Below are 26,934 nucleotides of genomic sequence, written 5' to 3' on the forward strand. Positions count from 1 at the left end.
CCATCCTCCACTGCTTTCCCAGGTGCATTAGCAGGGAGCTGGAACAGAATTGTAGCAATTGGGACTTTAACCAGCATCCTTATGTTATGCTGGTATTGTAGGTGGCAGCTTAACCCACTATGCCACAATGCCAGTCCCTTGGTGTGGTAATTTCTATTGGTTTGGATAAATGTATATTGACATGTGTCTACCATTATAGTACCATACAGAATGGGTTCACTGCCCTAAAAATCTTCCATGCTTCTCCTATTCATCTCTCCCTTTTCCCTAATCCCTGACAACCACCAACACTGTCTCCAAAATTGTGTCTTTTCCAGAATCCCTTTTCCAGAGTTGGAATCATGTAGTATATATAATATACATATATAAAATATATACATAATGATATTTATATATTTCTCATTGGCTTCTTTCACTTAGTAATATGCACTGAAGTTTCGTTCACAAGCTTTTCACAGCTTGACAGTTCATTTCTTTTTGGTGTTAAGTAACATTCCATTGTTTGGATGCACTACTGTTTATTTATTCATTCACCTACTGAAGGCCATCTTGGTGGCTTCCACAGTTTGGCAATTACACATAAAGCTGCTATAAACTTTCATGGGCATGTTTTTGAGTGTACACACATTTTGAACTTCTCTGGGTAAATTCTAAGGAGCAAGTCTGCTGGATTGTATAATAAGACAGTATTTAGCTTTGCAAGAAACCATCAGACCCATACAAAGTAGCTATAGCATTCTGTATTCCCACCAGTAATGAATGAGAGCTCTTGTTCCAAATCCAGCATTTGGTGGTATCAATGTTCTATATTTTGGCCATTCTAAGAGGCATAGAGTAGTATATCATTGTTTTAACCTGTAGTTCTCTGACAACATATGCTTGTCACATGTGTAATTCCTTTGGTGAGGTGTTTGTTCAATTCTTTCAGTTCTTTTATTAATCTGATTGTTAGTGTTTTTGCTGTTGAGTTTTAAAGAATTCTTTGGATATTTTCGATAACAATCCTTTATCAGATATTTATTGTGCAAAGATTTTCTCCCAAGTATGTGGCATGTCTTCTTATTTTCCTGGCTGTGTCTTCCACAGAGCACACGTTTTTTAATCTTAATGAAGTTTGATTTATGATTTATTTCTTCTACAGATCATGCTTCTTTAGCCATATCTAATAAGTCATCAGTGTATACCAGGTCATCTAGGTTTCCTCATTCATTATCTTTCAGGACTTTTACAGTTTTGTGTTTTACCTTTGGGAGTAGGATCCATTTTGAGTGCATTTTTGAGAAGGTCTGTGTCTAGATTCATTTTTTTGCATATGTCCGGTTTCTCCAGCACTATTTGTTGAAAAAACCATATTTGTTGCATTTTATTGACTTTTCTTCTCTATTAAAGATCAGCTGATTACATTTATGTGGATTTTCTTCTGGGTTGTCCATTCTGTTCCATTAAACTATCTGTCCATTTCTTTAAAAATATGTTTATTTACTTGAAAGGGAGAGAGAGAGAGAATGAGAATCTTCTATCTACTGGTTCATTCACCAAATGGAGTCTATTCTTCCACAAATACCACACCATCCTCATTACTGTAGCTTTACAATAACACTTGAAATTGGGAAGTGGCAATCTTTCTTTGTTCTCCTTCAACCTGGTTTTAGCTATTCTGGGCCTTTTCCTTCTCCATATAAACTTCATAATCAGTTTACTATATTCAGCAAATAACTTGCTGGGATTTTAAGCAGGCTTCAGTTGCATTTACAGATTAAGTGACAAGGAACTACCATCTTAACTATGGTGAGTCTTCCTATCCATAAATATGGAGTATTTCCCTATTTAGCTGTCTTTTGATTTCTTTCACCAGAGTTTTGTAGTTTTCCTCAGAGAACTTGTATATATTTTTTGACATTTATACCTAATTCTAACTTTTGGGGTGTGTGTTATTGTATTATTCATTTCAAATTCTACTTGTTCACTCTGGTCTATAGGAAAGCTACTGACTTTTGTGTATTGACTGTGTAACCTTTCTTTTTTCTTTTTTTTGACAGGCAGAGTGGACAGTGAGAGAGAGAGACAGAGAGAAAGGTCTTCCTTTTGCCGTTGGTTCACCCTCCAATGGCCACCGCGGCTGGTGCGCTGCGGCCAGCGCACCGCACTGATCCGATGGCAGGAGCCAGGAGCCAGGTGCTTTTCCTGGTCTCCCATGGGGTGCAGGGCCCAAGCACCTGGGCCATTCTCCACTGCACTCCCTGGCCACAGCAGAGAGCTGGCCTGCAAGAGGGGCAACCAGGACAGAATCCGGCGCCCCGACCGGGACTAGAACCCGGTGTGCCGGCACTGCTAGGCGGAGGATTAGCCTAGTGAGCCACGGCGGCAGCCCGACTGTGTAACCTTTCATCTTCTCAAAATCACATATCAGTTTCAAGAGTTTCTTTTTGCAATTCTTTCAGATTTCCTGAATAAACATGTTTATATAACACATGCCCATAAACATGCATATGAATGGTGTTATGTCTTCCTTCCCAATCAATATTCTTTTCTGGGTCTTACTGTATTACCAGGACTTTATATGTTTAATTTTTTCAAGTTTTTATTCTCTCACCCCAAAGAAACCTTTTATTTAAGGACTACAAACTTCATGCATTTCATAAGTACAACTTAACAGTTGTACAGTGATTCTTCCCACCATACTCACCCTCCCACACACTGTCTCAACATTCCTCCTCCTCCCTCTCCCATTCCCAGTCCCATTCTCCATTAAGATCCATTTTCGATTAACTTTATACATAGAAGATCAACTCTATACTAAGTAGAGAGGTTAACAATTTGCATGAAAACAAAACAAAACAAAATAAAACAAAACAAAAAAAAACCCTGTTCCTAAATAGTTGAGATAAGGGCTGTTCAAAGTCATTACATCTTGAAACTAATTTTACTTTTTTTTTTTAAAGGAAACAATTAACTCTTTTTTTTTTTTTAATTTGACAGGTAGAGTTACAGACAGTGAGTGAGAGAGAGGAAAGAGAGAAAGGTCTTCCTTCCGTTGGTTCACTCTCCAAATGGCCGCCACAGCCAGCGCTGTGCTGATCTGAAGCCAGGAGCCAGGCGCTTCCTCCTGGTCTCCCACATGGATGCAGGGGCCCAAGCACCTGGGCCATCCTCCACTGCCCTCCCAGGCCACAGCAGAGAGCTGGACTGGAAGAGGAGCAACTGGGACTAGAACCCAGCACCCATATGGGATGCCGGCACCACAGGTGGAGGATTAACCAAGTGAGCCATGGTGCCGGCCCTGGAAAGTTAATTAACTTTAAAGAAGCACCGAAGAATGACACATCTTTTACGAGCACTTAGAAATAGTTATAATACAGCTCTTTGAGGACAGAAGTCCTGCATGGGAAGTTAGTGCACAGTGACTCCTGTTGTTAATTTAACAATCAACACTCTTAAGGATAATGTCAGTGATCATCAGAGGCTCTTGACATGAGCTGCCTAGGCTATGGAAACCTTTTGAATCCACAAACTCTTATCAGTATTAAGACAAGGCCATAAACAAAGTAGATGTTCTCTCCTCCCTTCAGAGAAAAGTACCTACTTCTTTGATGACCACTTCTTTCTACTGGGGTCTCACCCATCAAGGTCCTTCATGTAGGACATTTTCTGCCACAGCGTTATGGCTTTCCATGCCTGAAATGCTCTCATGGACTTTTCAGTCAGATCAGAATGCCTTAAGGGCTGATTCTGAGTCAGAGTGCTATTTAGAGTGATTGTCATTCTATGAGTCTGATATATGGACTATCCCATGTTGGAGCATTCATTCTTTTTCTTTTTTTAATTTATTTGACAGGTGGAATTATAGACAATGAGATAGAGAGGGAAAGGGAGAAAGGTCCTCCCTCTGCTGGGTTCACTCCCCAAATAGCCGCCACGGCCAGAGCCACTCCAATCTGAAGCCAGGAGCCAGGTACCTCCTCCCAGTCTCCCATGCGGGAACAGGAGCCCAAGCACCTGGGCCATCCGCCACTGCCCTTCTGGGCCACAGCAGAGAGCTGGACTGGAAGAGGGGCAACCGGGACTAGAACTGGCACCCACATGGGATGCCGGCGCCACAGGCGGAGGATTAACCAAGTGAGCCACAGCGCCGGCCCTCATTCCTTTTTAATTCTATTCTTATTACCAGACCCTTAATCCTATCCATAAAATAACACTTAAGATGGTATTTTTGCCTCTCAGCTTAAGGGGATTTGGGGTCCCATGGCAAGTTTTAAACTGTACCCTTAGAAGTAACTCTGTAGGAATGTATGCAGAACTATACAACTTTATAGTTACAAACTTTATACACTTCATAATTACAATTTTAGGAACATGGTGATTCTTTCCACCATGCCCACCCTCCCACACATACTCCCCACCTCTCTTCATCCTCCCTCTCTCATTCCAACTCTTATTTTGTACTGAGATCTATTATAATTGTCTTTATACATGTGTTTAATTCTATGTTATGTAGAGTTCAACAAATAGAATAAAAACACCTGTTCCTCAACAGTCAAGACAAGGACTGTTAAAGTCATTGCTTCTCAAAGTGTCAATTTCACTTTTACAGATTGCCTTTTAGGTGCTCTATTAGTTATCACAGGTTAAGGAGAACATGTATGTAGTATTTGTCAGTTTCGGACTGGCTTATTTCACTAAGTATGAAGTTTTCCAGAATCATCCATTTTGTTGTAAATGACCAGATTTCATTTTTTTTAACTGCTATGTAGTATTCCATAGTGTATAAATCCCATAATTTCTTTATCCAGTCTTCAGTTGACAGGCATTTAGGCTGATTCCTTGTTTATTGTAAATTGAGCTGCAATAAACATGGGGATGCATATAGCTCTTTCATATGCTGATTTCATTTCCCTTGGGTAAATCTCCAGGAGTGGGATGGCTGGGTAGTATGGTAGGTCTCTATTCAGATGTCTTGAAACCTGGTACTGAGATTTCTTTGGCTTTGTTTTTGTTGTATAAGATTGCTTTAGCTATTTGGGGTCTTCTGTGTTTCCATATGAAATTCAGCATCATTTTTTCTATATCTGAGAAGAATGTCCTTGGTTTTTGATTAGTATTGAATTGAATCTGTAAATTGCTTTCAGAGGTATGGACATTTTGATGATATTGATTCTTCCAATCCATGAACATGGAAGATTTTCCATTTTTTTTGTATCTTCTTCTATTTCTTTCTTTAATGTTTTGTCATTCTCATCGTAGAGATTTTGACATCCTTGGTTAAATTTATTCCAAGGTATTTGATTTGTTTGTAGCTATTGTGAATGGGATTGATCTTAGAAGTTCTTTCTCAGCCATGGCATTACTTTTAAAATTATACTCTAAGTCACTCACTATATGACGATTGCAGTATAGTAACAGTTTAAAAAAGTCATCATTTCTTGTGTTTGCTATGTATCAAGCACCCATCCATGTATTTTATATGAATTTCATCAACAACCACCACAACCATATGGGAAAACTGATTCACAAAGAGCTTCAGTAATTTTTTCAAGATCACTTAGTAAGTAGCACAGCAAGTATTCCCAAGCAGTTTGGATGGTCCTACAGTGCATACTCTTAGCCTTTATCCTGTATTGAGGAAGTATGATGCACTATGGTCTTTTATTAGGTCTTTTTATGTACCATTTTCAGTTGAATCTCTCAATAACCCTGATGGCTAGCTATTCTCCTGGTTTTACAGTGACAATAAAGAAGTTCTGAGAGTTTAAGTAACTTGCTCAATGGCATACTTTGGTGTGGGAGAACTAGTGTTCTAACACAAATTTAGGCATGTGCCCATAGTTTGGAAAAAAAATTGCAGAATATATGCTATTTTCTAATTAACACAGGGTAATCAGTAAGGCCACAATAAATTTTTATGTAATGACCGAGGGTCAGACATTGTTCTAGACACTGAGGAATTAGGGGTGAACAGGTAGTTGGAATCCCTATTCTTACAAACTTATCTTCTAGCAAAACATAAAAATATTTTTTAAAAAACTAATCAATGAACAACAAATTCTCCATTTGCTAGAGCTGTGACCAAGAAACAACAGGGAAAACTGGAGGAGAGTGATGGGGTCAGGGCTGCTTGTACTTAATGACTTACGTGAGATAAGACATCTGAGGGTGGTACCCCACGCTGAGATGTTCTAGATGATGTAAGTTCTAATCAACAAAGAAATGAAGATCCTAATTGTCAGCTCGGAGTTTTCGGTTGGGAGCCCCAAGATAGAGCACAATTTTCTGTTCGTATGTTTTTGGGTCCCTGGGGTTTAGCGATCTTCCAGACACAAATGCCATTTTGGGAAGGAGTTAGACAACAGCGTGGTGGGGCCTTACTTGCCTCCTCCAGGCGTCTTATCTGGGTTTGGAAGCTGTTCCTTTCCTTGGAAATATTTGTTCTAAATGTGTTTTCCTATTCAACCAACATCTGCTCATAGAAACCAAAGTGGGATTTTGCTCTCAGTGGAGACTCTTGTTCATTGATGTGATCAACAAGCGCCAACCTACACTGATAGGATTTCACTGAATAAAATGATTTTTCGACAGGCAGTTAGCTCCCAGATTGTAGCACTTACAGCTCCCCTGACTCCAAACCCAAATTCCAGCTCCCGTCTCAGACACACCGACAGCCACTTATCCCCTCAACACTGCTTTGCTGCAGATGATGGTGGTAATGGCCCAATACCATAAAACAGCCCCAGCTAATGCAAATAACCAGATAACCAGAAGAAACAGTAAAAACCTAAATGAGGATGAAAATGGTTCTTTCTATGAACTATTTCTTTAATCTCTGCCTATATTTGATAACAGTGCTATCATTATACATTTTGTAAGATCAGCAGAGAATAGATGGAAAGAATGTTAAATTAAGCGTAGAATTGCTAAATATTTGTCCAACAGCCAAATGAATGAGGAAACTCAGAAAATTCAAAGATAGTTTACCTCCTAAATTTATTTTGAAACTGCAAGAGTTCAACTCACAAAATGCTTAAACCAAATGATTTTACTGTTAAAAATTCAAGGTTTGAGAGTAAAATAAAGCTTGAGTGAGAAACTATTGTTAAGGAAAATTAGATTGTGTATGTTGTAGGCATCATAAGCCAGAAAAGTGACTCCTGGCAGCAACTGCGGTGGCGGAGGGTATCTACCAATACCAGCAGCCATTACAATACCAATGTTCAGCAGACAGTGCACTTGAATCACCAAAGATTGGGTACTGAAAGACACTCTTCACTTAGTTCACTGTTTCCATTCAAAGGATGATACCTAGGAAACCTGGGTATCCCTTCATTGAGAGACAAAGAAAACATCTGGAAGCTGGCTTGGCATTCACAGCTGAGCTAGAACATTCTGTGGTCTGTGAACAAAGTTTAAAAGAATTGCAACACCAGACATGATTCTGTGATCATGAAGGGACAAGACCCTCTCCTCCCTTAAAAAAAAAAGACCATTCATAATCATTTGATTATTATAAAAACATAAACACTGCACAGACCACGAATATCATTCAATTTCCCTGTTTACAGGCTAGTATGGGTGGCCGTCACATATTTTTATCAGTCATATTTTAAACCTCAATCTGTTCTTCTTGCTTCTTAGATAAGATTTTTAATATACCCAATCACAAAATTACCGTTAACATCCAGTTCAGAGCAAAGCCCTGCTCTTTAGCATACTCCCCCAAATCACCAATATAAATCTAAATTCTCTAACTTCTTATTGAGAAGTCTCATGACTTCTCCCTCGTTGCAATGAGTCAACAAATCTACCTGTGTTGGAAAACCAGGGCTACTCCTGGGGGGTGGGGACAGTGTCTTTGGCTGAACATCATTGACTTTTGTTTTCAAGGACAGAAGGCCCAGGAAGTACACTTAGTAAACTGGAGACTCCACAGTGGCTAGTTAATCCTGCAGTCAATGACCTGGCAGATATGCAAAGAGAACTAGCCAGCTGTAAATAACAGCTAAGGAAATGTGGAGGAGCTACGCTTTTTTTGCAGTGACCCCGCACCTCTAATCTTTATCACCCTGGACAATACCTGCTCCACCATGACTAAATCCTTAAGAAACCCTTCTGTACTTTTCAGACTACAACTTGATAGGTTGAAAGAAAGGATGGTATTCTAGCAAGAGATTTCTAGTATCTTCCAGGTATCACCATGCATAAGAACACTTACAGAATGTTAGTGTTCTTGCTATCAGATACTGAATTTGCAAGTGAATGTGGCAAACTGAGACATAAATATTGCTATACTCAATGACTGTTGGGGACAGGGGTGGTACTTTCTCACTGTTCTGTGCTTCCTTGGCTCTTAAAATGGATCTAAAAAGCACCACAAACCCCCATCATCATCATGGGCAACATCAAAACCCCCCTCTCACTCCAGATTCATTGCTATCACCATCTTCACTATTGTCATCAGATCAATTCACATTGTTGAGTGTTTTCCTCTGTACCAGATTCCATGCTAGGTGCATGATCTTATTTAATCCTTTGCAACTCAAAGATGATAATATCATTACTGTCCTCAGTTTACAGAGAAGCTACCTGCTCTAGCACTTTGAAGAAAATGTCCTAGACATTTCTCAGGTTCTTACTTCCAAAGGTGGTTGCCTGTATTATTCTGGAAAATTTTATGATTTTGAAGGATTTACTTGTTTTCATTAATTATAGTTACTCCTTGAAACGAGAGACTATTAAGATAATTAGAAGAAATGTTTCCAACTAGATAATAATGTTCTCTGAAATTAGTAACCCCAAATGCACCTCTCATCAATGAACAAAAATAAAACAAAACAAAAAACTCATTAATTTGGGGCTGATTTGGGAAGATTTTTCGATAACTCAGTGAAGATGAAGAATGTGTGAAGTATCACGGGAGATTATGAATTTAATTAGAGTCGACTGTGTTGCCTTTAAGTAACTTAAGAGTGTAACAAGGAAGATTTGAGACATAAATGTATCTTTTGATGCAAGTCAGCAGGTGACAGCAGTCTTAAAGAAGTGGTGGTGAAGCCTCACAGATGTTCCAGAATGGTGCTACCCTAAGTGTGGCCTGTGTTTCAGAATTTAGTGCAATTTAACAGGATAATTTTACCTTTGTGGAACCTACAGATCATTTAAAAATTGCTTGCATCTAGTGTGTCTTTTCATTTTTTAAATATTTAAAATTTATTTATTTATTTATTTGAAAGGCAGGTTACAGAGGCAGAGAGAGAGAGAGAGAGAGAGAGAGAGAGAGAGAGAGAGAGAGAGAGAGAGACTGAGAGAAAAGAGATCTTCCATCCATTGGTTGACTCCCCAAATGGCTGCAATGGCTGGGGCTGGGCCAGGCCAAAACCACAAGCCAGGAGCTTCTTCCGGGCCTCCCATGTAGGTGCAGGGGCCCAAGTGGGCCATCTTCAACTGCTTTCCCAGGCCACAGCAGAGAGCTGGATGGGCAGTGGAGCAGCTAGGTCTCAAACTGGTGCCCATATGGGGTGCCAGCATTTCAGGCCAGGGCATTAACCTGTTGCACCACAGTGCCAGCACCAATGCTACAACCCCTGGCTCCATATCACTACCCTAATTGCCACTGTCACAACTGATGCCTGGCACACAACTAATGCTCTGCTTTCCAAGGAAACTCTAAAATATCTCAAGACATTTCTATTCCTATTTATCATTTTAAAAAAATTATTACTCTCTGGGTCAGTGTTGTGGCACAGGGGGTTAAAGCTGGCATCCCATTTGGGCACTGGCATAAGTCTCAGTTGCTCCAATTCCAATCTAGTTCCAAGTTAATGTGCCTGGGAAAGCAGTGGAAGATGGCCCAAGTGCTTGGGCCCCTGCCACTCTTATGGGAAACCTTGATGAAGCTCCTGGCTTAAGGCCAATCCCAGCCAGTCCCAGACATTGTGGCCATCTGGAGAGGGAACCAGTGGATGGCAGATCTCTTTCTGTCTGTCTCTCTGTAACTCTGCCTTTCAAATAAATAAATAAATCTTTATAAAAATATTATTCTGAAAAATTTAACTTCTGTAACTTGAAAATTGCCAAAATATTGTCTGTATCTTTAATGTGAAAATGCTTTTGCTGATAAACTCAAATGCAAGTCCCAAATCTTGGAAACATTTTAATAGCAAGGATGATCAAAACCCAATTGAATCTGCTGTACAGAGCTCTCTCAGGTTGAGAAGGTGTATAAAGGTGCATTTCTGGGATTTAATAATCTAGCAGATAATCCCTTCTGAGCAAGCATTCTGTGCATTAGCTGGTGCAGGTATGCCCTCCTGCCATCCATCCTTCTATATGTGTTTCTATATTTACATTACACCTCCAGGTAAAGTTTCACATAGGAGTTTAAACATATGCTCTAAGAGGGAAAGAAATGTCTCATTTATCTTTGTTTCCTATATACTACTTAGCACTGTCTCCAGCATGCACTAGGAATTAGAAAGTTTGTTCAATTAAATCAAAGGGGAAGTTCAGGGAAAATAACTGTTAATTTTCATATGAAAATACACTAAATCAAGCAGTGACTTCTGATGTTCGAAGATCAAAAGGAAAGTCACAGAGAATTAATATAAGAATCTCAGATACATCTTCCCTTAGAGTGAAGGTGAAATATGCTTGCTCTTTGAAAAGAAGATAGTGTTCTAAGATTTAACAGTCAATCTTCAGTGAATTGCATTTAATTTCACATGCACCTGCCTATTTCCACAGGTGTGGGATCCATTCTTGAAAGGCTAATGCTGATAAGTAACAGCCACAGGCAGCAGAAGGGACTCTTGGACAGAGATGCTAACATAGAACTCTGTCGACAGCTGATGCCTTACGTGGGGCTAGGGACTCACACAGGAGATGTGACAGTTGCCAACAATCAGAGTGTCCTGAACTTTGCCCTGACTCTGAAGTTGGAATGGAAACCCTGGGATCACTGAGGGCTGTGCTCACAACCGCACTGCACACAAAATACCCATCTGCTATGGCACAGCTGGCATTGTGTGAGTTTAACTAGAGCCCCCAAGGAACTGGGGATGCCAAACCGTCATGTTATGTTAGCACGTGAAACCATAGTTTGAAAGCCGTATTCTCCATGTTTCCATTAAAGACAAGACTGGATAACTGAGACAGGCGAGGATTAGGTAAAGAGAACCCTTTCTAGTTCTAGTGGCATTTTAAAATATTTTTTGCAGGAAATAATTCAATCTTGGGGAGAACTGGATGAAGGAGACTCACCATAATTATATTTTCCTTGAAGGCAAATTTTTCAGTTGGGGATTAGGGTCATGCCATCACAGGATAAATTTGAAAAGCCTACAATAACCCATTCAAAGCCCAGACTTAATAGTTCCCGGACCTCGTCAAATGTGTAACCATGTAATCTAATTCCAGTGCCTATGAGCAGGGCTCTACCCTGACATTCAAACTTCTTCTGATGGTTCCACACTGCGTATCTCCGAGCTCTAAAATGCTCCTCATGGGCAATCATCTTGAAGTCTTTAAATTCTTCATGTCCCTTGCCACCACCTTCTTTGGCACTCAATGAAACCTCCAGCTTCTAGATATTTCCCTAATTCTGGTTCAAAGACATTAAACAGACCCCATGGGCAGTCACTTTGAATAGGCTGTCAGGAGGAGCGAGAATAACACCCAATTTTTATGCACAGTTTCACAATTTAGAAAGGGCTCTCTTGGGTCTTACTTGATGTCATTCCCAATAGGTCTTACTCTTATGCCTCTTAAAGAAACAGCAAAGGGCATGCTCCAAGAAGCCCCTGAAAGCTTGGACACACCAGATTGTTGTGAGCTGTTTGCATTATTGCCCCTTGTCTGGGCTCAATGACGCCCAAGGACAAAAGGGTGGCCAACAACCAAGGCCAACCTGAGACCATGAGCTGGGCTTCTCAAAACACACTCGTCCATGGCTTGGCGCAGAGTCAGCCTCATGAGCATCAGATTCAAACCAAATAAGCGACTACATGCCAGGAAAAAAACCCAAAACTAGATAAAGGAGTCACTAGTGTGTACTGGCAGTGAGGCAGTCAGGAAAACAACAGTTGTGCTAAGTGAATTCTGCATGTAGGTGGTTTAGAAGATTAAGTGAAAATCAGTCAAATAAAGCCTAACTAGGACTGAAATAGGTGTGCATCTTTTTTTGTCTCCAAATATCTTGAAAAAGTAACAGTGATGCAATGCTATAAATCTTCAGTTAGTTAATTCCAGGTTTTTTACAGCAAACTTTGTACCCTCATCTTGAATTACATACCATCTGTCTATAGTGAATATTTAGTTCTCACTCACATCCTGCTTCCTAACCCTTAGAATAAATACATTTTCTTTAAAACACTGTAAAAATGTTCTGCTAGACCAGAGGGGACAAAGGCCCTGTATCTGAAATCAATGGATATCAGTGCTATACACTCTGCTGCTGGCATCTCCTGTGTTGATGAAGCAGCACCTCGACACTCACACACAGAAGGCCTCGTGTTTAACAGGAATAATTCTTACTGCCCAACCAGAGGGCACATTTTCTACACACTCCACACACACAGAGAAAAAAAAGCTTAATTCTCTTACCTCCAAGTGACTTCGCCTCTCCGCAATCACACGCTCATCCTTGTTCCCAAACAGTTTCTTTGGGGGGAACTCGAGGGCAGCAAGCTGAAACACACAGAGTTCGAAGGAGATGCATTAACATCACACCGGTGACCTGTGGGCTATTATTCATCTATTAACTGCAATTTCAACAATGGAGTAAAAAGAAGAGGTTGCAAGCCTAAAGATGGTGGGTCCTGCCTTACTTTGTCGCCAACTGTGTAACCTTGAACAGATGCCTCAAGGTCCAATGGGGAGACTGGGTGATGGAAACGTGAAGGCAGGACAGACCCAAGACTCAGTAGTCTGCCTCAGATGACTTGTCTGATGGTGCCAGATGGTGTTTTACGATTTTTTTTTTTTTTTACAAAACGCTTAGTTTATTCTTTCAGTCCTTTAGTAAGATTTGGTTACTTTTAGGTTCAGATGAGAATCTGGAAACTCCACCTACACACAACCCAAACATTCTGCAGATTAGTTAGACTACTGCTAAGGTTCTGTAGGCATTCCACTTTGCTGTTTTCCAGCTACTACTGCAAATGAAGACTGCCCTGTGAAAAAAAGGACTTCTGCTGAATCTTTTTCACCTTGTTTCTTAGAAAGGGAAGGTTTAGGATTAGTATAAGCCTAGTCTTGGAATTTCAAACTCATATTTGTTAGGCTTTTCTTCTTGGAAGTCTTAAATAAACTGTAATAGTAAGATGAGTTTTATTACAGACAACCAGGCAAGAAAGGACTCCTTAACCTGGTGAGACTCTGACCAGCCAGTGCTGCTTTGGCTGGGACAAAGCTTGGAAGCAATAATGACTACTGTACTTCATTCCTTTCTCACCTTACTGCGTCTAGGCTGATGGAGCACACTATAGAACACATGCCACAAATTTCCCATTTTAAATCTATGCAAATCACTAAATTGATTTAAATTTATGTTGTCACAGTAAAAACAATGAAGGAGTAGTATATGTGTGTATATGTGTGTGTGTGAATATTACAAAAACACAGTATTAAAGCATAACACACAAGGGCAGGCATCTGGCACAGCAGTTACAATGCTGCTTGGGACAGCTACATTCTGTATCAGAGTACCTGGGATGGAATCCTGGCTCTGCTTCAGATTCTAGCTTCCTGGAATGGCTCAGGCAGGTGGGTCCCAGCTGCGTTCTGTGCTTCTGGCCTCTGCCTGGCCCAGCCTCAGATGTTGAGTGCATCTGGGGAGTGAACCAGTAGATGGACGATCCCTCTCTGTCTCTCCTGTCTGTACCTCTGCCTTCCAAATAAGTAAAATAAACTTTAAAAAAAGTTTAATTTACATAAAGTGCGCCTAAGAGAATAAGTTGATGAATTTTCAAATTGAATACACTGACTAACCAGCATCTAGATCAGGAAACCAGCACCCAGATCAAGAAAGTGCATTGTTTGCATCTCATGAACTGCAGGTTCTCCCTCCCCATTACCCCTTCACTCCTTGAAAGACTAATGCTAACCTGACTTCTAACAGCATTATTTGGTCCTTCCTATTTATTATTATTATTATTCATTTGAAAGGCAGGAGCAGGGCAGAGAGAGAGAAAGAGAGAGAGAGAGAGAGAGAGAGTCCTATTTGCTGGTTCATTCCCCAAATGCAGGCTACAGCTGGGGCTGGACCGGAGTGAAGTTAGGAGCCAGGAACTCAACCCAGGTCTCCCATGGGGGTAGCAGGGGCCCAAGGACTTGGGCCATCTTCTACTGCTATTCCAGGCCATAGCAGAGAGCTGGACTGGAAGGGGAGCAGCCAGGACTCAAACTGGAGCCCATATGGGATGCCGGTGCCTCAGGCAGAAGATTAACCTACTGTGCCACAGTGCCAGCCCCCTGATGGGGCATCTTAACTGCTAGGTCAAAGTCCCCCCTCCTCAGTTCTCCCTATTTTTGAATTTCACTTTCATGGTATGGTACAATATGAACCCTTTTATATTTTGTTCAAATAAGTGAGATCCATCCATGATGTTATATGTAGTAGTACCAATTTGCTCATTGTCATTGCGGTTCAGTGTGTCATTTCATGAACAACATTCCACAACATTATCTGCCACTTCTCTTGTAATTGGGCTCTTTGTTCTTCTCCAGTTTGTAATTATTAGGAACTGTGCTATGAACATTTCCCTATAAATGTTCCCTACAGGTGTTCAGATTAAACACACACACACACACACACACACACACACACACAAAGTATTTCTGTTGGTCAGACTCTTAGGAGTGGAAACACTGGTTATTTGGTATGTATGTGTTCAGTTGTACTCAAAACCATCAAAAAGTTTTCCAAAGTGGTTCTAGTAACAGAGATCTGCTCCAGATCCTCACCAACACTTGGTCCTGTGTGCTTTTCCACACCAGCCATTGTGGTGAGTGTGCAGTCATTTCTGTTGTGGGTGACACATCTCCCTGATGACTAATGATGTTGAAGTTCTTTTCACATGCTCACTGGCCAGCTGCTCAGTCATCTTTGGGAAGTGTCTGTCTAATACTTTTGCTTATTTTAAAGTAGGTATTTATCTTTTCCTTAGTAGTTCTCCCTTTTCACTCCCTCAGAGGTGTCTCTGACGACCTTCTCCCACTGTCTCAATGCTAACTCAAACTGGGCAGATGTTTGCTCCTTTCAAAACCCAGGATCCTCCTGGCTCAAGCAGAGAAAGCTTGGGGTGGCTCAAGGAGAGCACCAGGGGATGGACGCCTCTTCTTTGCTCACCAATGTTCCGATTTTGTTGTTGATATTCAACTTTAATGTCAGTTCAAAGTGCAAGACTACGGACACAAAGGTAAGAGAGATCCAGTATGAATCTTAGCTTGACAAGTAACTAGTCACCTCGCTGAGTCTCTCTGTGCCTTGAGCACTCCCCACCAAAGGGAGAAAAAACAACCAATAAACAATGATGCTTAATTCACCAGGTTATTGTAAAGATTTAATGAAGAATGGTGAATGGATCTTAGCTACGTTATTAGTTGTTAGAAACCTTGTTGAGTAAGAGGGTGGCATGCCTGTGTGCCCTGGTACCCTCTCTCACCACCCATTGGACTGGTGACATGGCTTCCAGGAGCAAAGGGTTTTCTGGAGCCCGGCCTTGTTGTTACAACTCTGAGAAAACAGGTGCACCAGAGCTTATCTTCCGGACTTCATATTATCTTCTTCAATTTCATATTATACGAGCATGCTCCACCTCACTCCTGCCCCTCCAGGCAGCGACACTGAAAGCTTGGCAAGCATGCATTCAGTTGCTTGTTTTGTCATTTTCCTAAGTGGCTGATGAGATGAGGTGTTTTCTGTCAGGGGAAATTTATAGCCACACTCACAGGCTCAGTCCGAAAGGGCACACCAAGAGGACCTTGGGCAGCTGACCCAGGTAAGGGACCTGCATTCAAATTTCCTTGTAGTCAAAAGTGGTACTCCCTCCCTAGAAACAGATGGAGGCTAAAATTGTTTCCTATTAAATATCCAGCCTGTAAAATAACTATGTACAAATTATGTGTAACACTGCTGTTAGATTTTAGGAGAAAAAAGGCAAAGTTAAAGTTTAAATAACTTTTAGACATATGATCATAAGACTATGATAGCTAACAGTTTAAATTAAGAATTAGAGGGGCCGATGCTGAGGTGCAGCAGGTGAAAGCCCCAGACTGCAGTACCGGCATCCCATATGCACACTGCTTCGAGTTCCAGCTGCTTCACTTCTGATCCAGCTCCTTGCTGATGTGCCTGAGAAATCAGTAGGAGATGGCCCAAATGCTTGGGCCCCTGCACTCATGTGGGAGACCCAGAAGAAGCTCCTGGTTCCTGGAATCAGATAGGCTCATCTCCAGCCATTGTGGCCATTTGAGGAGTGTGCCAGTAGTTGGAAGACCTCTTTCTCTCTCTGTCTCTATATCTCTCTGTAACTCTGCCTTTCAAATAAATAAATCTTTTTTAAAAAAATTAAGAATTAGAGATGCAGATCCAGAGGTGAGTGACTCAAGAAGGTTCAACATCATGGCAGGCAAGGTCAAGATGAGGAATCAGGGTTGATGCCAGGTTTTTCATGACAAGGCAGAGTAAGCAATGATTGCAGCATAGGGAAGAAGCCGCTGTGAAGCTCTTGAGGATCTCGGATAAAGAGGAAAGAAGCAGCTCCTAAGTGTATTAAACCAGAAACATGAAGGTGTGGCTGCTACATGGTGACCTAAAAGTTCCAACAAGAGCTGTCAACGGAACTCCACTGAGGACCTATCCACCTAAGAAGTGAATACAAAAGCAACAGGGGTTGGTGACAGCAACAAAAGCAAGTGGAGACTAGCAGGAAGGAAGTTGGGCCTGGAGGTGGGCTCCTCAGAAGTCCATGAGATGCAAGATTAGCTAGCATCTGTCATCTTAATCCTCTCTAAACAAATTCTGAGTACGATGGTGGCCACCTGTATGCATAAAGTATTGGGGGTGGGAAGTCGAGGAACAGGAGCAACCAAAGCAGAAGGCCAAGGCCAGGATGCAAAGGACACCACTAAAATAATGACACAGCTTTCCAACTGCATCACGAGTCACCTTTTCCCTGTGATAGAGTGGACACTACCTCTACTTCTCCCTTTAAGAGAATCTCAACAGTGTTACTTAGGCTAGGCTATTATTCAGATAGGATGAATGAGAATAAATCCCAATACTATCAGTTGAAAGATGTTGAATATCAGCAATAGAATCTAGTGAAACCCTGGACAGAACTTCAACACTGTTTTCGTTCCTTTTTAAAAAATATATATATATATTTGAGAGAGAGAGAGAGAGAGAGAAAGAGTGTGTGAGTGTGTGTGTGTGTGTGTGTGTTTCCATACACTGATTCATTTCCCAAATGGCCAGGAGGCCAGGCCAGGCATTGAGAACTCAATCGAGTCTCTCATGTAGGAACCTGGAGTCAAGAGCTAGGGCCAGGAGTCATATCCAGAGACTGCCTCTGATGTGGGATGCAGACATTCTAACTGGCATTTTAACTGTTAGGCCAAATGCCCACCCCAAAATGGGTGGGACAATTGATACTGCTATAAGTTTCCTTCAGCTGTATTATCTGCCAAATGAAAATATTCTCATTTGATGGATTGCTCATTGGCTATATCTAAACTAATCTATTTCAAAAGAACATGTTTTCCCTCAAAAATAAAAAGTAGCTTACACTGAAATATAAGATACATGTAACATTAAAATGGCCAAGGAGTTGTGATAATGGGGCAGGTGACACAGGAAGCCATTGGAGAACAATACAGTAGCCCGGCTTATCAGTGGTTTCAATTACTTGTGGTCAATCATGGGCTCAAATTATTTAATAGAAATTCCAGAAATTAATAACTCACAAGTTTTAAATCATGCACTGTTTTTAGCAGCATGATAAAATCCTTAATCACCCCCCACTCCATCCCACCCAGGGCATGAATCATCCCTTTGTCCATTGTATGCATACTAACTGGACTACCTGCTAATTAGTCACTTAGTAGCCCTTTAGGTTATCAGATTGATGGTGGTGCTTGTGTTCAAGTGATTCTTATTCTCCTTAATAATGGCTCCAGGAGTGCAAGAGTAGCAATGGATACTGGTAATTCAGATATGGCAAAGAGAAATCATAAGGTGCTTGTTTGAAGAAAGGAAGTGAAAATTCTTGATTTAGCAAGAAAAAAAGAAGTACAGCAAGATTGCTAAGGTCTATAATACAATCAGACAGCTTGAGAGAAAGACTATATTCATGTAATGTTTACTATAAGATATTATTATATATATTCTATTAGTGTTATTAATCTCCTACTGTACCTGACTTATAAGGTAAATGTTATCATAGGTATGCATGTATAGAAAAAAACCACAATACATGTAGCGTTTGTTACTACACATGGTTTCGGGCATCCACTGGGAGTCATGGATAAGGGGGCTGCTGCAGCCGCTGATGTAGAACGTATTACAGTCACACCCCAAACCCTCCTTTTAGAAAGAAGACCATCATCATTACTTGGGTTGACCCAGCTGAGTCCCTGAGAAATGAGGAAGCAAAGGGTCCTGATGCTGAGTTGCTGGACACCTGCAATGGGGGGAGAAGGAGAATGGGGCCAGGTATTATCAGCACTGCTCTATCACTGTTTAAATAATAATGCAGAAAAACCCCATGGGTCAGGAGCCCAGCATAGGGAGGAGGCCCAACTTTCTCTCCCTGCAAGCTCAAAGCTACTGCCTCTCTGTTTTTTTGGTTTTTTTTTTTTTTTTTTTTTTTTTTTATTTGACAGATAGAGTTACAGATAGTGAGAGAGACAGAGAGAAAGGTCTTCCTTCCATTGGTTCAGCCCCAAAATGGCCAATACGGCCAGAACCGTGCCGATCTGAAACCAGGAGCCAGGTACTTATCCTGGTCTTCCATGGGGTGCAGGGCCCAAGCACTTGGGCCATCCTCCACTGCCTTCCCGGGCCACAGCAGAGAGCTGGACTGGAAGAGGAGCAGCCGGGACTAGAACCAGCGCTCATATGGGATGCTGGTGCTGCAGGCGGAGGATTAACCAAGTGAGCTACGGGGCCGGTCCCAAAGCTACTGCCTCATATTTAAAGGGCAGAACACCAAATGCAATTCCTTTTAGGTTTCCTTTCTGAATTATCAGTTAATTAAACTGGCTAAATAGCTTTAAAAATGAACAATTTACTGAGATCAAAAGAGTCACTGGTCAGAACAAAGAATTACGCCTGGAGGACCACAGAAAAATCAAGAACCAAAAACCAAACACTTGCTTCGTGTTGCTGAACGTGAGTGGGGGATTCCGAGTGTCCCTGGAGTCTACACTCACATCTCCATGTTAGCATCTTCTTGCCTGTTGTTTGTTCTGGTTTCTCACGCTAACTGGAGATGTTCAATAAAAGCAGTAGTTCCGCCTGCAGTTTCCATTCTTCCTGCATACTCTACATTTCACTCTTATGCTCTGCTGCTCTAGTCCAGCGGATGGTCTGCATGGGACTTCCACGCCAAGCACTGCCAGGAACAGCGAGTGACAATCTCAGGTGCAGAGATCCCTCTTCCCTTCTGCGTGTAACTGTTGACAAAGGAAATGCAGTGTCCTATATTCCAGAAAATTAAGGTTTCTCAAGTTCTATATTCCTCACAAGAACTCAATTCTACAGGGGCTCAGGCAAGGACTTCTGCTACATAAAAATACTCAAGATACTTGGGATTCAGTAATGAGGAAAAAGTCATTTTCTTTCTATATAATTTCATTTTCATAAAGAACAAGTATCAGCATTTCTCCTCCTATCTTTCATGGAGAGAGTCTCACATGGTAGTGACTGTGACAAAAATAATTTTCTAAAAGCCACAGAAAGGGATGGGCCAGCTCTGGTTAAAGATGGCAGAGCCGAAGTTTAATCTGCTATTCTCGCCTTCTTCGAAAGCATCAAAACAACATCACCAACAACAAATAAAAGAAAAAGCTCCATTTCCACGATAGAAAACTGCAAGATCAACTCTGCTGCTGTGCAGCCCCCACAGAAAGCCACGGAGAGGGAGTGAGACGACGGAGCCGGGGGCGGCCCGGGGCCTTCAGCACCATGAGCGGCCCACTGGGGGTGCATCTGAATGTTCAGGCGGGCAAACTACTCTGCGATTAGAGAAACTTACGGGGGATAAGAAAAAGGTGGGAGCTGCAGCCCACAGCCAGGAGGAAGGGGAGTGGGAGTCATGGGATGAAGATGAAAGTTTCACTACCCACAGCCCACCATCCCAGCCCTCCCAAACTCCAGGGCGCAAAGAGCCCCTGTGTCCTAACATGAAGGGGAACACACTGGTGGAAAAAATTCCAGAAAAGTTCCAAGCAAGTGTGGGCACTGCAGCTTCCTGGCTCTCATGTCCTCAGGATCTGGACTGAAGCCATGGTCTTTCCCACCATGGTCAGTCCATACAACTCCAAGATGAGGAAAACCAAGACTGGACTATGAATTCAAAGGATGGGGCGAGATTATGCTCAAAGGAAACCCAGAGGACAGACAAAGAACACACATACTTCGAGAAGGATCGGCCCAAGCTGCCCAGGGCTGATAACTGATAAATAATTATTTGGATTCACGCAAGAACCAGAATAATCATCTCTAAGAAAGGAACCTAAAGAGTTACATGATACACAGGCTGAAAGAAGAGTAAGCTGAGGGGAAGAAAAGGAGAGGAAAGGCGAACCAGCTCTCTGAGACATGGCTACTTCTAGGACCAGGAAAAAGTATACCCACAATGGGCCTGAAGCAGCTTACAGTGCTCAAAAACCAAAGACACATTGGTGGGGGCATCTCAGGGGAGCACAGGCAACAGCGAAAAGAGCTCCTAATGGCCAAAGTTGCAACAATTTGAAAAACAAAATTCAAATAAAGTAAAACAGGCATATAAAAACATGGAGAAGAAGAGACAACATAGCCACACAGAATGAAATATGCTAAGGGAAAGGGAATGTGAGTCAACAAGTTTATGCTGACCTGAAGTGTCCTTCAAGCCTGCAGGCCACAGACTGGCATTCTTAACACCCCATCAGGGGCATCCTTCAAAAACACAGCAAGTGACCAAGAGTGGCCAACCAAGAGACAGCACAAAGTTAAGTGTTCAGGAGTGAAGAAACCAGGGTAAAATGAGCAGTGCCTCTATTTAAACTCACAACCAAGAGGGAAAATTGTGCATAAAATAGAATGAATGCTATGTATCTTTTTAAAAAACAATTTTCATTTCACTTAAAAGGCACACACATATGTACATATATATGTGTGTGTGTGTGTGTATATATATAGAGAGAGAGAGAGAGGGAGAGAGAAAGGGAGAGAGGGAGAGAGAGGGAGAGAGAAAGAGAGAGAAAGAGAGAGAAAGAGGGGACCAACAGAGATCTTCCATCTGCTGGTTTCCTCCCCAAACAGCCACAATGGTCAGGACTGGGCCAGGCTTTAGCTAGGAGCAAGAAAGGCAATTCAGGTCTGCCATACAGGTGACAGGGACCCAAGTACCTGAGCTGGCATTTTACTTTCAGGATGTGCATTAGCAGGAAGCTGTGACCAGGAGCTCAGCTGGGCCTCAAACAAACCTAGGCTCTAAGTAATGGGATGCAGGCACCCCAAGCAGCATCTTTACTGCTGTGCCTACACTGGCCTCCATGCTGGTTATCTTGAGAATGTAAAAATAACAATTTAAAAACTTGGGAGATGAAAGCAAATATAGTTAGTCTTATCTCTGGAAGAAGAATTAACTGACAATTTATAAAATGGGAACACATCCTTTGAAAACTGGTGACTTTAACATGTCAATACCTTTTTAAAAAACAATCTTTTTATTTTAAAATCATGTATGTTTCACAGGACAATATACTTTTGTGTAGAAAAATTTTAGAGTTCAGCAATTTATTTTGTTTTATTTCATTTTCTTTCACTTCTGTTAAACTCAAGTAAAATTAAGTTTAATGTCTGTACTTAAAAAGTAGCATATTTAGAATGAACACAATGTTTTAAAGCAATTTCATTCTTGGTCCCTATTCTCTCATTTTAATTTCTTTTTATCAAGCTATATATCCATCCTTTCATCTGTGCCTATTCATTTAGGTACTTAAAATAATGGTAAGTGGTAACATTAATTATATTTAGAGGACTTTGGGTAATCTGTTGCTTTCTTCTTGTATTTCCTTGTATTATGTGAAATTTTTATAAATGAGCATGCATCATTTTTATAGAAACAGTAAAAAGTGATTATTCTTTTTATAAATTTAATGGAACAGTTAAATTAACACCATATGTCTTTTTTGTTTAATAACCCAGGATGTTGGGGCAATCGGATTTCAAGACTCAGCTCAGCACATAACTGGCTGTATAATCTTGAGCAACATATGAAACCTCTGTAGCTCCCAGTTCATCATCTGTTAAGGTGAAGGAATTCCACAAAGATGTTTTTAAGTTTCCTTTCAGCTCTGAAATTGTAACTTGGGTACTGATAATTAAAATATCTCAGCACTGAGCTGGAAGTAGCACTTGTGATTCAGGGAGACACTTTACCCTTTATCTTGGCTATCCTATATTGTTTTGGAGGAACGTACCTACTTCCTGTATAATCTTCATAGCTTTTTTGAAGTCTCAGATGTGCAGAAGGACAAATGGAGCCCAATAGCAATAATGAAAACGCTACTTTTCTTTTCTTTTTTAGACACACACACACACACACACACACAGAGTTTCCATGAACTGGTTTACTTCCTAAGAGCCCACAATAGCTGGGCACAATAGTGCCCACATTGAAACCTGGGGCCTCTGGGGACTCACTCCAAGTCTCCCATGTGGACATATGGATGGCAGGAACCCAACTACTTGAGCCATCATCACTGCCTCCCAGGAGGAAACCGAAGCTAAGTACTGAGCCCAGAAACTCTGATGTGGGGCACAGGTGTTTTCACTGCATCTTAGCCACAAGACTAAATGCCAGCTCCAGAAACATGTTACTTTTCAAGAGGTTATAGAACAGAAAATGAACAGATACAAATTGAAATGCAGTATTCATGAGAAAACCCTGAAGTGGCATCTTTTCCTGCTATAGCCATTATCCTTACAGCAGGAGTGGGAAATGACACAAAGACATTTGAGCTCTTATGGGAAAACTGTATATTAAAGTTAAAAATGATGAGTGAGGTCGAATAAATTGGGTATCTGTGGGAGATATGAGAATGTTGGGAGAAAGTTTAACAGTCCTATGGCCTACTTTGCATAATTATGAAATCTGATTATGCAGAGCAAAATGTAGGAAACAAATGAGGATTAAAATAGCATATTTTGTTGGTCTAAGAGAAACATAATGATAAGCTTGTTCTGCAATTCAGTAAATAAAACATATTCTAAAGACAAAAGGACTGAAATACAAGCCATTAGAAAAGTGCAATCAATAATTTTGAAGCCGGCTAATTTCCCATGAAATTTGTCTTTCCCATTCTCAGTGTGTGTGAAATTAAAAAAACCTAAGTAATTAGCTTATTTTGGATGATCAACGAAGAAGCTTGTAATTTTTCAGTTGAAACACAGATCTATATGAATTATCAACAAGGTATGGCAAGACAACTGGTAGTTACTTAAAACTAGCTTAACTATTTTATGTAATTGTGAATTCCACGTTTGGGAAAATGGAAACCTTTTGTATCCATTTGGCCATTTATCAAGTTAGCTGGCCATATGTTTAGGTATGCATGTTAGGGGTACAGTCAGCATTCCTTCTGTTGACACTGTAATATTTTTTAAAGATCTTGACAGAGTAGATTTCCATCTACAAGCTGATTATTCCCTTTCTGATTCCCACTGAATTGACACAGCCCAATTTTCTGCTTCCAGGAGTCATCAAGCTCAGATCCTGACTTCAATGTTGATTACATTATAATAAGAGAGGTCAGCCAGTCTGCTGCCATGGAGAGAGAAAATTAAATGCAATGGAAAAGCCTGGTTTCATTAAAAGCCTTTTTCTCTTGGCCACGTTCACTTTTTAGGTTACCCAGATCCTATATTAAGTCCAGGTGGTCTCAGAGACAACAGACAGACGGGTTTTGATAAATGGAATCATTATTACTTTGGATATAGAGGATGGTAGCCCTGCAATACAGAAATTAAAATGGGTAATAAAAAGTCTTGCCTATATTTTGTGATTTATTTTATTTTATTATTATTTTTTTTGACAGGCAGAGTGGACAGTGAGAGAGAGAGACAGAGAGAAAGGTCTTCCTTTGCTGTTGGTTCACCCTCCAATGGCCGCCGCGGCTAGCATGCTGCGGCCGGCGCACCGCGCTGATCCGATGGCAGAAGCCAGGTACTTATCCTGGTCTCCCATGGGGTGCAGGGCCCAAGCACTTGGGCCATCCTCCACTGCACTCCCAGGCCACAGCAGACAGCTGGCCTGGAAGAGGGGCAACCGGGACAGAATCCGGCGCCCTGACTGGGACTAGAACCCGGTGTGCTGGCGCCGCAAGGCGGATGATTAGCCTAGTGAGCCGCGGCACCGGCCTTCTTTTGTGATTTTTAACAATTAGGCAGGGAATACTGGGTTATAAATCACTGAAGTGAAACTGAGCAAGTCTTTACTAATAAAAGGAGAACAATTTGACTTCGGTTAACACCTGATAAAAGTGCACTGTATTGTGTTATTCCTCATTTGCTAGCCATTTTCTTTACCCCTGTGATATCTGGCACTCGACTTTTTAAAGATTAGAGAAAAAAGTTCAACGTGGCCCTCTAATTGGTCCAGTCGGCAATAACTTGCCCTTCGCAAGTATATGCACCGATGTGTACCTGGCAGCTTTTGAAACATCTGAACCCTGCAGGTTTGTGGCTGTAAATTTCAGCTACTACAGCTTTTGAGAAATGCAAATAACGAAAACTCATCAAAGGGCTGCCATAATTCTCACAGCTGACTAGATGGAAGCATTTCTGACTACTCAAAATTAATAGCAGCTCCAAGGGCCTTATAAGAAACAGCTGTCACTGAGAAATATGCTCACAAACAAACAAACAATCCTTGCCCAAGTCTGATTTGTTAGTGGCATGAAGCTGCAACTCTTCAGGACGACCTAGATTAGTGATGGGGCAATCAGCTGCCTCTAGAACTCCAAGAGGAGAACCGGAGCCCACGTCACCTACTCTGTGTGGGTGAGGGCCTGACACATGCTAGATCCGCATGAAATGTGTGCCCCATCAAGAAGCCAGGCAGAAGGCTTTGTTGGCGGTCCATGTGAAGCAAATAGTAATTATTAGGGTTAGGACGAATCACTAGCAGAAAACTGCTGTCCTGTCATTACTGCAGTGCTAATACTTGAAGTCATCCTAGGTATAAAGTCATACTTGGAAATGTAGCAAGGACCATACCAACTTCCAGTTATATTTGGCATAAATAATGTAACTTTTCCACAGGAAGTCACACTCTTCTCAAAGTCAGTATCAATTTTACTCTGGCAGGAGCCAGCGAAAATAGACTTGAGGACATTCATGTTTGCTGTGACAATTTTTCAAAGTGAGAAACGCTTCAGATCTGTGAATATTATATATTGTGTTAATAAGAATAAATATGCAGTGGGACTAACTCACATGCTTGCATTTCCCATCACTTACTAACGATGTTGATCGTCTCAGGAGCTGAGACATGACAGGGACTTGTCATCATAATGACATTCAACAGAAGGAACACAATTTCTAGTTATCTGATTATCATCCATGGGGACTTGCTAAGTAACAGATTTTTATAGGGACCAGATTTCCTTATCTTTGGTCTCACCTGGAGCATTCTATAAATCTTCCCTTCATCACTGAACAACAGAGTCATGGAGAGGGAGGCTCACACAAAGAACACGGGTCCAGGAATCAGGAAATCTGAACCTCCCCCTATTTCGGAAGTCTTGGTGTGACCTTAAACAAAATTCTCTATAGACATTTGATTCCTCATTTCTAAAATGAAAGCCTGGATCGCCCAGTGGAGTGCAGACGTCTCCTAACGTGCAGACAGTGGCAAGCCTGTTGCTGATGAAATCTCCTTGCTTGCTGCAGGGGATGCAAGGCCACCTCTTCGCTGACCCAGGAGACAACATTTCTTCTTTCTTGTCCAGGTTTGAACTAGTCCACCATTAATTCCGACACGATGATTTGTCACTGGAATCAGCGTTTAGATTTGGTGATGTACAGTAATATCAAATCAACTAACGCTCCCGAGATGCCCGCACAAGGGCAGACAGCGTGCTTTGGGAGATGCTCCTTCCCCAACTGTACATTTCTGGAACCCAGGTCAGATTTGCTCAATCAGAATCCCCCAGTTTTGGAGGCCTGGGTCTACATATTTTGGAAAAGCTTCCTAGGTAACCTGGATGCTCTTTGCTCCTCCACCAACCTTTAACAGTGATGATTCAAATACTATTTATCAACCAAGTGGAGAGCATGGTGTGATACAAACTGCACAACAGACACCCGGGCCTCTGACAATGGCCCTGGTCAGGAAGCTGGCAGCATTCTATTTTTGCCTACATAGCCGTCTGCTACTTAGAAATTCAGGGAGGCAAAGGGCTGAAAGCAACTGCATTTATCTAAGGCTTACTGGATGCTCCCTGTGGCTATGGTTGGAAGCATTATAATTTGGGTGCAATGTTTATATTAAATTTGGAATGCTGGTTATAAAACTGTTTAGAAATGCTGTGTTTTATTGAAGGGTGGTTAATAGCTGCCCAAAACAAATACAAGACCACTAGCCAATTTCTTTTCTTTGTTTGGTGCTGCTTTGGGGAAATCACTTGGAAAATAAAGAAGGGGAGAAATGGTTCTATCAGCTCAAACCGCAAGCC

General features: G+C 41.4%; 1 protein-coding gene across 6 annotated transcripts in view; it reads right to left on the reverse strand.

The window, feature by feature from the left end:
- Nucleotides 1–26,934, reverse strand: part of KIF16B (kinesin family member 16B) — a 321,890-nt gene that overhangs the window by 38,332 nt on the left and 256,624 nt on the right. For all 6 annotated transcript variants that reach the window (XM_070052111.1, XM_008256361.4, XM_008256360.4 and 3 more), the window contains one exon: nt 12,589–12,672. In XM_070052111.1, coding sequence (XP_069908212.1) covers nt 12,589–12,672 — 84 coding nt within the window. The remainder of the gene's footprint in view (nt 1–12,588; nt 12,673–26,934) is intronic.

Source organism: Oryctolagus cuniculus, chromosome 11, assembly GCF_964237555.1.
Source record: "Oryctolagus cuniculus chromosome 11, mOryCun1.1, whole genome shotgun sequence".
Taxonomy (NCBI): Eukaryota; Metazoa; Chordata; class Mammalia; order Lagomorpha; family Leporidae; genus Oryctolagus; species Oryctolagus cuniculus.